The 13650-nt window shown below is 41.6% G+C and overlaps 2 protein-coding genes across 4 annotated transcripts in view; one reads left to right on the top strand and one right to left on the bottom strand.

Annotated features, from left to right (window-relative positions):
* Positions 1-598: 598 nt before the first annotated feature.
* Positions 599-9914, bottom strand: OSER1 (oxidative stress responsive serine rich 1). The gene is made up of 4 exons (XM_066237067.1): positions 9795-9914; positions 6073-6189; positions 3247-3360; positions 599-1427 (listed from the first exon to the last, which is right to left on the bottom strand). The coding sequence occupies exons 2-4, from the start codon at positions 6147-6149 to the stop codon at positions 743-745; spliced, it is 876 nt and encodes a 291-aa protein (XP_066093164.1). The 5' UTR covers positions 6150-6189; positions 9795-9914; the 3' UTR covers positions 599-742.
* A 184-nt stretch (positions 9915-10098) lies between these two features.
* GDAP1L1 (ganglioside induced differentiation associated protein 1 like 1) overlaps positions 10099-13650 on the top strand; it is a 40683-nt gene continuing 37131 nt past the window's right edge. The window contains exon 1 of one of the 3 annotated variants that reach the window (XM_066235095.1): positions 10099-10176. The gene's annotated coding sequence lies outside the window, so the exon portion shown is untranslated. Of the gene's footprint in view, positions 10623-13650 lie in introns of all 3 variants that reach the window. The other 2 variants (XM_066235094.1, XM_066235096.1) reach the window with 2 other exon arrangements.

Below are 13650 nucleotides of genomic sequence, written 5' to 3'. Positions count from 1 at the left end.
GGGGGGGGGTGGAGAAGCAAATGGGCGCTTCTCCTATGTGCCCTGGCCAGGAGTCGAACCCGGGTCCCCCTAGTAGTTTCAAACATTATAGCCCCCTCCCTCCAACTGAAGCAGCCCTGTCCATACTGCTTCTGACACGAGCAACTTCACAGGACATGCCTCGGGGTGAAGGGCACCAGCAGGGCTTTATCTAGTGATGGTTAATGATTCTCTCAAACAATATAGGGCAGGCCAGCTAGTTTATTCATATTGAGTCTAAACCTTAGATCTCTGGCTTAACAATGACAGAAACTTTTAAAGACAATAAATTTTACGTTAAATCAGAGATGGTTTAAATCAGTCATAGAAATTCTAATAGTCTGGGCTGGCAACTATAGCATGACAAGTGTTCAGTCCAGTTACAAAACCACGTTTCATTTTCCTTGGCCCCAAACTCTTAAACAGATTTGAAAAAAAGCACTGTTTTACAAAGGCTGTTACCATGTACCCACTGCTACCAGTCAAGGAATGATGGCGAACAGTTCTAAGTGAAAGGGATCAGCTTGCCTGGGTGGGTATGTAAGAACTCACAGAGTAAGTTTAAAGAATGAAGAGTAACTGAGATGCCAAGTAAAGTTTTTATTGCAAGCACAGTGAGCAGAAGAAGATGTCTTCTCACACAAAGTGGCTGCCAGGTCTGCCGTTAACTAATCTCTCTGACAACCGTTCATTGGTTTAAAGCGTATTAGTTGGCTCCTTGCTATCAGGTGTACATCATTTCTGCCATGTGGGACATTTTCTTGGGAATATACAAGTAATATTCCATGTAGCCTGACAGGTCCTCAATGGTCACATCATCCACAAAGACTCGAGCTTGCTCAGAACAGGAGCGGGGAGAGCCAGACAGAGTTCTGGTGTGAAGTGACTGAGAGTAGTCCTCGAGCGTGGACCTTCGGTCTGAGGCCAAGGGAGGGACGTTCTGCAGGCCTGAAAAAGAATACACCTCCATATCATGCCACCTCTTACACTGGCACTCCTTGCCTAGGCATGCACACGGCTGGCCCTGGTTTAGCTTGGAAACAGATTGAAAGTCAGAGAGATTATTGGCCTTGAGACTTGCTTGGGAGACTTGGGTAGCATCAGATGAGTCTTCCTTCTTACTCTCTGGCGGCAGCCTTGGAACCGAAGTTCTCAAAGGCTCAACAACTGCCACCGTATGATTAGTATCGAGAGAAGCAGAGCATTCTCCTGCACTGAAGTCTTTAGGGGTTGAAATTCCCAGCCCACTGCTGCCATCCGGAGTTTCAGTCTGGCTTTTGTGCTTGAGCTGGCTGCTGGAAGAAGCTATTGTACTGCAATGTATAAACTTCGGAGGATGAAGGACAGGAGACTTAGAACGTCGACGACGCTGGGTTCTCATTGCTCCTCGTGAAGATTTCCTTGTAGAACTAAGAGGAAAGAAACGTACAAGAAGATGTTGAGATACAGAGCTCTTCTAAACAAATTATTCATGACAACTAGAAATCTGATTCCTCTCAAGCTTATGAGTCTAAGGTCAGAAGTTTCACCCAAAGAAATGTGTCTGTCTCCATTTTAAACTGCCTATGATCTGTGTCTCAAAAACTTCTACATGTCTATATTAGCAAGCTACAGAAACAGTAGAAGAAAAAGGTAAGTTTTTAACTGGATTTCTTGGGCTAAACATTTAGTGCAGAACACCTACCATGTCCAACTGTTGGCTCAGGAAACTTTGAACCAGTGGGTCTGGGGGAAGCACTCTCACAACTGAAACTGATGCTATAAAAACCAAATGCTTCTATGCCCTGAATTCAGCATCGTCAGTACCACTGCGAGGCTAATGCTACAAATGGCCACTCTGCCATTTCAGGAGTCATTTCTATCACTGATAACAGCTGACAGGGTAGCAGATTTAGGAGTCATTTCTATCACTGATAACAGCTGACAGATTTATAGACTCCCTGAACTATTCAGATATTATGAAATATTAGATTAATTTTTCAGAAAATATTTAAATAAAAGAACCAAGCAAAACAAAAGACACTCGAACTGCCAAACAAATCTAAAAACAGAATTAGAACTTGAATAAAAAACTTTACACTTGAAATTAAATGGATGAGCTAAACAGCAGAATACATAGTTAAATAAATAAATACTGAACTGAAAAAAAGAAAGAAATACTAAACTGGAAGATAAATCTGAATTATTTCAAACAAATTTACAAAGGTGATCAGAGAAAAGAGGAAATAAAATATGACAAATATCATCAAGTAAAATAGCAGAGACAAGTCCAAATACAACAATAATCAAAATATGTAAATAAATTTAACTAGGCAGTTAAAAAAGGACTATCAGATTGAATAAAGCAAAACAAAATAAGCCATGTGTATTTATGAGATACAACTAAAATTTTAAAACAGAGAATAGTTGAAAATAATAGAAAAAGATACACTACTAGGTCCTTAGTCAGCAAACCAAAGCTCATGAACCACATGTGGCTCTTTGGCCAGCTGAGGAGTAGTACCCTAATTAAGTTAATAACAATGTACCTACCTATACAGTTTAAGTTTTAAAAATTTGGCTCACAAAAGAAATTTTAATCGTTGTACTGTTAATATTTGGTTCTGTTGACTAATGAGTTTGCCGAGCATTGCACTAGGCAAATACTAACTAAAAAACCACTGGATTAATTATATAAATCCCAGAAAAAACATACTTAAATTTAAGACAAAAGCCACTATGAGGGATTGAGAATGTCACTATATGACACAAGTCTCAAATCACTATGAAGAAAACATTCTAAACTGGCATGAACAGAGACGATAGGCTCCTACAAAATAGCCTCAGAATACATAAAGCAAAAGTATAGAGCTCAAGGGGAAAACAGACAAATGTACTCCCACAGAGATTTCAACATACCTCTCTCAATTACTGATAGGTCAAGATGACAAACTATTTGAAAAAAGATTCAAATAACACATTTAAAAGCTTAATTTAATGGACATATATGGAATCCAAGAATGATTAGAGAAGACCCATTCTTCTCAAACATAGGACATTTACAGAAACTGACTACAAACCAGGCCATATGCAAATCTCAGCAAATTCACAACTGGGAAGAATGGGTCTTCTCTAAACGTTGGGTCTTGGGCTCTGTATCATAACATGCCAATGTCTGGATACATAAGAAAAATGCAATAACATTTTAAGGTACTGTGATTAAAATCATCTGCAATGAGCAGCTCTTACCCATGCCAACTGTCTTTAGATGCACACGTGGTTTTAGGTTTGGTATCGTCTGCTGCTGTTCTGACTGATGCTCTGACACTCGGGCTTTCTCCAACAGACAGCGATGCTATGGACCTAAAGACAGGAACAAAGTTTACGCTTACAGAAAACTGTGCAAGGAGAGCTTATTGCTCTGACCAACTTCAACAAAACTTGTTTTCTTTCTAGTTTGAGTTTCTCAAAAATTGTTCAACTTTTTGTGCAAATTTTCCTCCAAAAACAAATTTACAGGATACTTAAAAAGCCAAGTTGCAAAATCAGAGGCCAAAGAATGATTCTTAAGTACGTATAACCAGCAACAGTATGTAAATAGACTTTCAGGCTTTTTATCTGGGGCAGATCAAGCCTTGTGTCCAGAGAGAATGCTAATGACACTGACCTATGTCTATGTGGGCAAACCAGAGCCAGAAACTAAGTTTAGGAGCAAAAACTTCAGGAGACACAATCTAACTTAAAATAAATACAATTTCAAATATTCAACTTTTAAGAAAACATTCTATTTTTTTTTTACAATTAATCAACTTGAAATACCACTCTGAGTTAGAGCTTAGCAGTTTCAAATTATACAAGTAATATGGGTTCCTAGTAAAGAATATGAAAAAATTTAAAAGAAAGAAAAAAGAATCATCTATAATCACACAACCCAGAGATTACCACATTAACATTTTGGTATAAATCCTTTTAGATCTCTTCAACACACACACAGCTAACACACATGCTGTGGTATTGATAAAACTCCTTTAGAAATAGAAAATCTACTAAAATAAAATAAAAAAGATGTTCACTGAAGTATAATTTAAAACAAAAACTGGGAATAACTTAATTGTCCAATAACAAAATACTGCATGTGAATTCTTCTATAATAGGCAGGTATTATTTTATAGTCAGATAAAAAGGATTATGCTATCTTTAATAAATATATAGAGATTTGTCTTGATAAGACAAATACCATTAGAAATCAAAACCTGTTGAACAGGATCATGCTAAATTCCTGGCAAGGCTTGGTTAGTTTATGAGTCAGTATCTCAGATGTCCCATTGGTAAGATAGCAGCAACAATATGAAACAACTAAAAATGTATGATATACTATACAAGTCTTATTCTGCTTAGTCATGGTAATGACTCACCCCCTTCTCTTACTTGTTTGATTTTCTCAAAAGCTCTTCACTACTCTTTCTCTTTCTATAATTGTGCTCATATATTACAAATCACATGCTACAAATATATAACATTTGCCCATATATCGAACAGATATCATGAAAGGGTTTCTTTTAATTATTCAAGTAATTTGTAAGGGTACTGAAACAACTTCATTTTATGTTCCAACTTATTAAAAACCAGAAAAAGAATCCGCATATAAAAAGTAAGTTAAATAATATAAATGTACACACTAAGAAATGTATGTATACATGTATATATGCAGCATTCCTAGTATTTTCCTGCTTAAATAAAATTATTTCTACGCTAGAAATCACAAAGGCATAAACTATGACCACAGTCTGGTTTCTCTGCTTTGTTTCCACTTCCCAAGATGGCTTATAAAGTACTGATCAATTTTAATGGCACGATGGCCACCATATTGGAAAAACCACTGGGAGGAGATACTTATTTGAAGCATCATGGATGTAATGTGAGTACCTGCAACAGCTACTATACAATTAGTATAACATAAACCATCTATTAGTATAAATCTTCTCATTTGGTGGCCCAAAATAGTGTTAGCAATAAGCCGACAGCTATAACAACATCTATTTAATTTTTACTATGTGCCAGGTAGTATGCATTTCTTCATGTTGTTTTCAAGGTACCATATAAAGGAATGGTTAAGAGCACAGGCTCTGGAGACAAATTATCCGGGTTCAAATCTGGCTCTACCACTTCTTATCAATGTGACCTTTAGCAAGTAACAATTCATCTAGGGCTCATCTGCAAACTGGAATAACAGTAGTAGCTATCCTCTAAGTTGTTAAAGAAGATTAAATAATGTGTACCAAGTACTTAAGCTAGTGTCCAAGACATAATGAGTAATAAATTTTAGTGATTATTACTTGCTGTGGAGTAGCCTACTCTGAGCTTCCAGCGTTTGGTTTCCATTCATGAAAAGAAATATTCTTATGTCCTTTAAAAATCTGAGATTTCTTCTGGCTTGGGGCAAAGAATGGGGATGAGAAGATACTAATACTAAAAGAAATACTAAGTACTAATACTAAATGCTGACATTAATAGTAAAAGAATGGGGATGAGAAGATACTAATATTAAAAAAAAAACATTGTGCATAGGGTGAAATATTAACATTCAGACAGCAGCTGGTCTTTAGGTGCTGTAATTAGTTTAGCCAAAGGGTCCAAGATTATTGATCTGTGCGACAGAACCCTAATGAATAGGTTTCCATAGTGATAGCCTCAGCAATAGAGCCCATGAAATCGACAGTGCCTGCATATATTTTTGTATTATGGCAATTCACTTTTAGTGAAAAAATACTGTGATTCCCTAGAGATAGATGAGGAAATCCTTGATGGGACACTTTGACAATGTTTGATTAAAAAGAATGAGGGAAAGCAAAGAAAACCAATTCATGGAACTTTAGAGTACAAATGAACTACAGCTTTTTAAAATTTAACAGAAAGTTTCTTTTACAAGTAATGTAATGCTGTGCAGAATTTGGTTGAGTGTATTAACATTTATATATTTACAAATAATGAGAAATTTTAATAGAGCTTTTCAGAGTAAAAGGTTATTTCAATCTAGTGAATAATTCCCAAATAATATATTAGGTATTTAATTACCCTGATGCATCCACTCTTAATTTCTTGAAAGCAGTTTGTAGACTCTCCTCCTCTCCATCCTTGGCTTCAGATTTCATTGTGAAAGTTTTTACACTATTATGGATATTCCCGTTAATACTAAAAAAGAAAATAAAAGTAAAATAAGCACAGTAAAAACAGATGGGTTCAAAAGTATACCTTTTGCTAAAACCTTTATTCCTGATACCATTTGTTAGGATAGGGAACAAATTTCTATTTCTAAAAAGAAGTTTCAGTGTAGATGATTAAAAAACTGTAGGTTTTCTTTCTAATATTTATTATGACAGAATTTAAACTGCTCAAATACTTGATGCCAATAGCCTATTACACAGTTTTAGAAATATTCACCTAAAATCTTTTTAAAAGGCGGGGGGGGGGGGGAATCTCTTCAGTTGTAGACGTCTAGACCTACAGACAAAATGACTTTTGCAACAGAAATAAAAGGGAAAGGCTCAGCCAACAGCACTCTGATTCTTTAAAATGCTGAGTATTTATCAAGTCTAACTGTAAAAATTCTAATTAAGTTTAATTTCATGACACATGACAGCATTTCTCTAAAGCAATCCTGTCCCCAAACATCAATATTCATACCCAGATATCAAGCAGTTACCATTGTTAAAGCAGGATTACAAATATGTTTTAACGATTACTGATTATTCCACACTCTATATGATTGATACCCTCACTTCTTTTTCTTACAGTTTTGAATATTTTATTATACAAGACAGAAAATAAATGAATAGTACTTGCAACTCAAAAAGGTAAAAAGAACCAACTTAGCCAAAAGAGACAGCAAGAAAAAAATAAAAATTATTGTTCTATAGATAAGCCTTTAAATATTTGATCTTCACTTTTTAAAAAGCAAAAAATTAATAAAAATAGAAATAGATGATCTTCACATAATCAACTAGCTTGATAAACCAAAGTTCTCCATTTCTTTTACCTTCATTATTATATTTAAACAAAGGGGAAGGGGGACCAACCAAGTCAACAAGAAATACAACTGAGAAGTCTGTATATAACTTCTTTGAATTTAGTTTCCCAACTATTCTTTCATTCAGGGTAAAATATTAGTTAATACCAAATCCTGAACAAAAAATAAACTGGTATCTATGACATCACTGGAAATCAGAAAGAAAGAAAAAAAAGATGGAGAAATTTTTGAAGCAAAAGACTCACTTTCCTTGCTTTATTTCTAACCTGCTGCCCTCAACCCCATCCCCCCACCCCCTTAAGGAGCTCTCAGAGAGAGCAGTGCCTCTCTGTACACCCCTGGATCCTCTCTGATTCCCTATCTGCTGGTTCCTCAGGGGTGGGTTTGATGTTATTGTGAGACCTCTAATATTCCAAAGGTCAAGGTGTCATAATATGTTGGATATAATGTAACCACGTAGTACCAGTGGCAGAACAGAGAAGCAAGGAATCAGGACTATTCCTTTACTTTACTTATTTAGTGTAGAGGAAGATGTTTTAGGCAGCTCTTCTCTGGGGAGTGAAAAATAAAACACTGAAAACAGTCTCAAAAGAGTTCAGCTAGCTTTCACCTCAACTTCTTAAGACAAAAAAATCTAAAGACACTCTCCACATATATTTTGCTGGTTAAATAAACTAGTATATGAACTTGAGGATATATCAATTCTGTATTTCACTGATTCTAATTCTTTTGGGTTTAGAAGAGGATCCTTCCCCACATACACAATAATATCCTATATACTGAGGAGAGAGGTGAGCAAAGATCACATTCTAATTTTTTAAAGTCTCACAGCATCTTAAAGAGTGCTATCATAGGTTGTAAACAAATTCTCCCTGCTGGCAGAACTAAAATCAAGTTTGATTAATAGTTTTCCTCAATTACTGGTACTTTATAACCAGTTGGTCATGTGGTCAGACTAGCTGCTTTTATAGAATTAAATCTTCTGAACCAATCTCCTGGACCCTGCAGACCCCACAGAAACTCTCTTCCACCTCACCTCTCTGGAAATCAGTATACCATATCTAAATACGCATTGCTGAATTCTACAGGCAGAAATTAATTCCTTCCACAAATACAGACTTCTCAGGCTTTAGGCACTAGACTTAGTGTTAGGGACATAAGGGTAAACCTGACATAAACCAGCACTGTGGAGTGGAAGGAGTGGAATCTCATTCCAGTCCTAAGAAGCTCTATACCTACATAGGTAACTTTTAATTATATAAAGCTAATTTAATAGCACTGCAGGTGACCTCTAGATGTTAATACAAATTTAGTTAACATTCTGTTGGCACACTAAAAATTAAAAACCAAAACAGACCAAAATAAAAACCGGTTACAGATGAAAACTTTAGGAATGAAGTTCCATCTCAATTATTTTCAGGCTGCCAGCATTTTGATTATATTAACTCTGAGCAAAGATGAGTGTTAGTTAGGCACGACCTTAGGAGCTAAGTCAGAGCACGTTTGTAACTACAGAAGGTTTACTATGCCCCTCTGTATTCCTACCTTCCCATCCACTCAAATCAAGAGCTCTAAGACAAATTCCAAGAAACATAATTAGTTTGCCCCTCTTAACATTAAATTTGTGGAAGACTTTCTTGCTGTTTTCACTGCACTTACTTTCTGACATTGAACAATCCCCCAAAGATCAAACTTTTAAAGGCCCATTAGAAGTCACTTTGTATTGTTTTAAATCAAATCACACAGGGCAATGTATGCCTCGGATTTTCCCCAACCTTTCAAAAATGGCAAGCAAAATTCTAAGTTCCTCCGTCAAACGGGCAAGTTTCTGGGTTTTGCTGACTTATAACGAATAGCATGTGTCACAATCTTATTATCTTGCTGTTTTAACCAAGACCTCTTCGAACGTCAAGCCTAAATCCAACTTTCCAGGACCCGGGAAAGACAGATACAGGATACGCACATAAGCGTGTCATCACAATGTTCAAATTTTAGAGACTTTCCCAGCCCGCCGGGAAGCGTGGAGTTCGGACAAGAAAACGCTGCCCAGCAACTCTCGAAGTCGCCAACCTGACCAGGTTGAAACAATCGGACCCTGGGACAAAACACATTCCCAACTTTCCCTGCACACCCATTCAACCCTTCCACCCTCGTTGCTAGAGCCAAAGCTCGGTGTTATTTTTTTCACCCAGAATCGAGCCTGGTCGCGGCTAAACAGAATCGGGAGAGAAGATCAGGACCCAGCGGGGCTCGGAGAACAGGGAGCTGCCCGGGACCCCGCGCTCCGGCCGCTCCGGGTCTCCAGCCGGGAGGCTGCCCCTCCAGGATCCTCCACCGGCCCGAGTGTAAGAGGTCTGGGTCGGGCGAGGGACCAGGGATGCAGGGGGAAGCGGGAGCGCAGCCGAAGAGGCAGCCAGCGAGACCCGCGCTCAGAAACGGGCGGGAAAGGCGGGAAGGGGCAAAGGGCGGCGGAGGAAGGCGAAAAGGGGAAGCTCCGACCCGGCGGGAGAGAGCGGAGGGGCGCGACCCGGCGAGGGCCGCGGGAGGACAGAAAGGCGGGAAGGGCCGAGAGAGCCGAGCTCGGGCAAGGCCAGACCGCAGCAGCCGAGAGGGCGGGGACAGGCCCAGGCCCGGCCCGGCCCAGGTAGGCAACGCCGGGGCAGGACGCGACGAGAGGCGGGCAGGCCCAAAGAAGCCGCCCGAGGCCGGGTCGGGCCAGGGGGCCAAGACGTGGGGCCGCGGCTCCTCCCTGTCACGTCAAGACTCTCACCTCCTCGCAGCTAGGACTCTCCGGTTATCCAGTCCCGTCGGTTCAGATCGTCTGTCCCGGATCGCGGAGCCCGACTGACCCGGATCCAAACCCGCGGAGGGGACGGCCCGCGCCTCCGGAGTCGCACTGCGCCTGCGTCACTTGGACACACGCCCCGCCTCCTGTTTATGCTCCTCCTACCCCAGTGAGTCGGCAGCGCGGCAAGAGGCAATTGCGCAGGCCCAGAGCGGCGGCCGCGCCTCTCGAGCACCCCGCACCCGCCCCTCTCAGAAGCACGTGCGCCTACGTCATTTCCTGTTATTCTCTTCGCTCCCTCCTCCCTGCGCGGTGCGTTCGCTCCGTACAGGCTTTTGGGGCGTGCCTGCTTCCTCCTCTACGTCAGGTGAGTGAGGAGGCGTCGTTCTTCACAGTCGCGGCTCCGCCGCTGCTGCACTGGGTTCTCTGTCGTTGGAGCTCTTCCTGGCGTCGCCAAAGCAACAGAATTCCTCCGGCGGCTGCGGAGGTCCTCCGAGCGCTTGGCCCGCCGCCGTGGTGTTAGAACCTGGACCGCTTGCAACGTTCAGGCCTCGGACACCAGCGTCTGACACCAGCCTCGCCTCCCCGGGTCTAGGGCCTGCGGAGAATCGAGGCGGCACTGGCCAGGGCCCGGCCAAGGGCCGTGAACGTGAGGGCAGAACTGAAACGGAAAAGCCTTCGCATTCACGCGCCTGTTGTTTGACTTAAGGCAGCTGCTTTTACCTCTCCCCGCCTCAGTTTCTCCATCTGTTCAGGGAGGCATCGTAACAGCGACTCCGTGTTTTTCCAGGCACGGACCCCTCTGGGAATCTGGTGAGAACCAATAGACCCTCTTGAAGAGATATGCACGTACAGTAAATTTTGCAAAAAGTTTCAGGCAGTTCACCCAAGTTGGTGATGTTGGATTTTGCCACATTGATGGCTCTGAGGGTTGCTCGGCCCGCCGGCAGGGAAGCAGTGAGCGGTGCGGCGGCTGCCGCCCGCCCGTCGCTGGGGCCGGGCCGGGCCCGCCGATCCAGTGCGCCGCTGCCTGCTCGCCATGGCCCAGCTCCGTCTGCGCCTCTCTGAGCCGCGTGGGGGAAAGGCTTTCTCTGTAGTATGGTCTAGGGCTAGTTCTGGCTCAGCTAGGGTGAGGGTTCTTTCCTGAACCCAAACGGGACCCTCCCCCTCCACTACCCAATACTTCGATATACCTAGTCCCCCGACTAGATAGGCTGCTGAAAATACAGTTTAGTGCATCCAACTTAATCACAGGCAGCCCTCGGGAAGCCTGACCCATGTCTGGGAGTGGAATCGCGCTTTCGAACATGAAGCACGTAATGGGCCCTGGGTAAAACTGTCAAAATTCTTCTTGTTTATTATACCAGAAGCTCAGCTGACAGGGGATGAAAGAATAAATTCTTCCTGGTAAAGTTCCAACATAAAACCTAATGATGCTGCCCTCTACTGGGCAGCCAGTAGGTACATGCTCTCTCCGTTTATATCCTGTGATTTGACAGATGTTGTAAATGAGGATTGGGACTCAGATATTATCATTTATTATAGCTCCCCTTACCCTGTGTCACATGAGCTAGTAAGTGATGAAATCCTTTAGAGGATTTCATCTCTCTAAAGCCTGTATGGCCACTGCTGTCTGTCTCTCAACATCTCTTAGAAAAGAAGAAAAAAGAGGAAAATATGCATTTTTTTCCTCAGAAGTTGCCAAGTGACTTACATCAAGATTACATACATCTTTTTAAGCTATCATTTCAAAGTATCTCCTCAGGTACAACACACATTCTTGAGGGCAAGGACTGTATCTAGATTAATGAATTCCTGGAGGTTAGCAGGTGCTAAAAATAATTGGAGTGAATTCTTCATTTTACTTTATTTTTACCCATTATAGCATTAAATACTAAGTTTAAAACCTAAAATGCATTAAACACATTATGGTGTTAAATTTAAAACCCAAAATGTGCCTGACTAGGTGGTGATGCAGTGGATAGAGCATGGGTCTGACATGCAGAGGACCCAGGTTTGAAATCCTAAGGTCGCCTGCTTGAGTGTGAGGTTGCTGGCTGGAGGACAGGGTCATACGACATGACCCCATGATCGCTGGTTTGAGCCCAAAGGTCCCTGGTCCCTGACTTGAAGCCCAAGGTCGCTGGCTTGAGCAAGAGATCACTGGCTCGGCTGGAGCCCTCTAGTCAAGGCACATATGAGAAGCAATCAATAAACAGTTAAGGTGCTGCAATGAAGAATTGATGCTTCTCATCTCCCTTCCTGCCTATCTTGTCTCTCTCTGTCTCAAAAAAAAAAGTTTTAAAGTGCTTCAAGTAAGCCTATCTCCATCATTAAGTTAGTTGCTTTCTGAGAATGCGGTTTCTTATTCAGGGTGTATTTGGAAGGCAAGAGCCTCTTGGGAGGCCAGTAGGCAGTACCATTCACTAAAAAGGGAAATCCAGGAAGCCGGCAGGTTCGAGGGGAGAGTTTAGGTTTGGACATAAGGAGTTTGAAGTGCAGATGAAAGCAGGAGCCAGTCATGAAGGGTCTTAAAGACCGTGCCAAGGCATTTATTCTAAGAACTACGGAGGCTGTGGATGAGAAGAGAAACGACTAGGACTCCAGAAACGTTTCACTTGGGACTTCTTCAGGTGACTCAAGTTAATACTTTTTTTTAGCCTTCTGCCCATTTGTGTGTGTGTGTGTGTGTGTGTGTGTGTGTGTGTCTCCAGCTGGATTCTAAGGCTTCTGGAGGGCAAGAATTATCTGTTACTTTTTCTCCCAACTTTCCCTCCCTCAGCTCCTGTTCTCCCTGTGTGGGTTGAATTCCCCTATACTGTGTGCTCCCAGAGCACTTCACACTTACTCCATCATATCAGGGGCTGCATCTTGTGTCCCTGGCTGCATCTTGAGATCCCTGTGGCACAGGGTTTGCCATCGTGTGTATTGAATGAGTCCATCAGGAGCTCAGTCGTCACAGCAAAGAATTACAGTTGCCTAATAGCTTTTTAGACCCATAACTGGGGTCTTGACTCTTTTGACAGTGATTTTAGCAACAGGACCTTTTACAACAGTCTCTTGTTTTGGGGGCAAATCGGTGAAGGTTGGGGAAGAGATTAACTGCACTTTCCTGACATTCTCTTCATATCTCCAAAACTATTATGGTCTGTTATTGATAATTGCTTTTCTGAAATGTTGGGACAGAGAGTGAGAATGAATGAGGACTCTGGGATGCCTTGATAAATGACAAGGCCATATCCTTCTGCACTGGTTTGGATTAAGTCAGCCGCAACTTCAGTCCCAGAACTCAGGGTGATGCTCAGTGCTCCAAGAGGGAATGGGAGGCTTTTCCTGGTAGTTACTGATCACCTACAGAGGGAGCCCTAGGATTGCAGATTCTCTTTCCTTACTGGTGATAAAAGCCCTTTACAGTGCGTTTTCAAAACTTGACCCAGAGTCTTGCCTTCTCTCAAATTTTCATTGATTTGAACTCTGGAATTTAAACTGTATGTTGACATCAGGAAGGTGTTAAGGCCAAAAAAATAGAATCAAGCAGTAAAGCTACAGAAAGTGTCTATAAATGGTAAGAACTGGAAGGGAGTAGTGAGTAGGGCTTCAGATGTGCTGGTAATATTCTGTTTTTTGGTCTGATATTGCTCATAGAAGTGTGTTTACAAGCAGTACACACAGTATATGCACCTTTTTATGTGTTTATGTGGTTAGAATATTGTCTCGAAGTGCTGAGGTTGCTGGTTCAATCCACAGGCAGGGCACATACAGGAACAGATCTATGTTCCTCTCTCTCTCTTTCTCTTTCCCCCTCTCCCTTCCTGTCTCTCTAAAATCAGTAAATAAATTT

Source organism: Saccopteryx bilineata, chromosome 6 (genome assembly GCF_036850765.1).
Source record: "Saccopteryx bilineata isolate mSacBil1 chromosome 6, mSacBil1_pri_phased_curated, whole genome shotgun sequence".
In the NCBI taxonomy this organism is placed as follows: Eukaryota; Metazoa; Chordata; class Mammalia; order Chiroptera; family Emballonuridae; genus Saccopteryx; species Saccopteryx bilineata.
The sequence above is the reverse complement of the archived record's forward strand: the minus strand, read 5'-3'. Positions and strand labels throughout refer to the sequence as shown.

Excerpts from the sequence above, each read along its gene's own strand:
- OSER1 (XM_066237067.1), bottom strand. The coding sequence starts at position 6,149 with ATGAAATCTGAAGCCAAGGATGGAGAGGAGGAGAGTCTACAAACTGCT. Across the intron at positions 3,361-6,072 it reads TTAAGAGTGGATGCATCAGG|GTCCATAGCATCGCTGTCTG; the intron begins GTAATTAAATAC and ends TCCTGTCTTTAG. Across the intron at positions 1,428-3,246 it reads TCTAAAGACAGTTGGCATGG|TTCTACAAGGAAATCTTCAC; the intron begins GTAAGAGCTGCT and ends CTTTCCTCTTAG.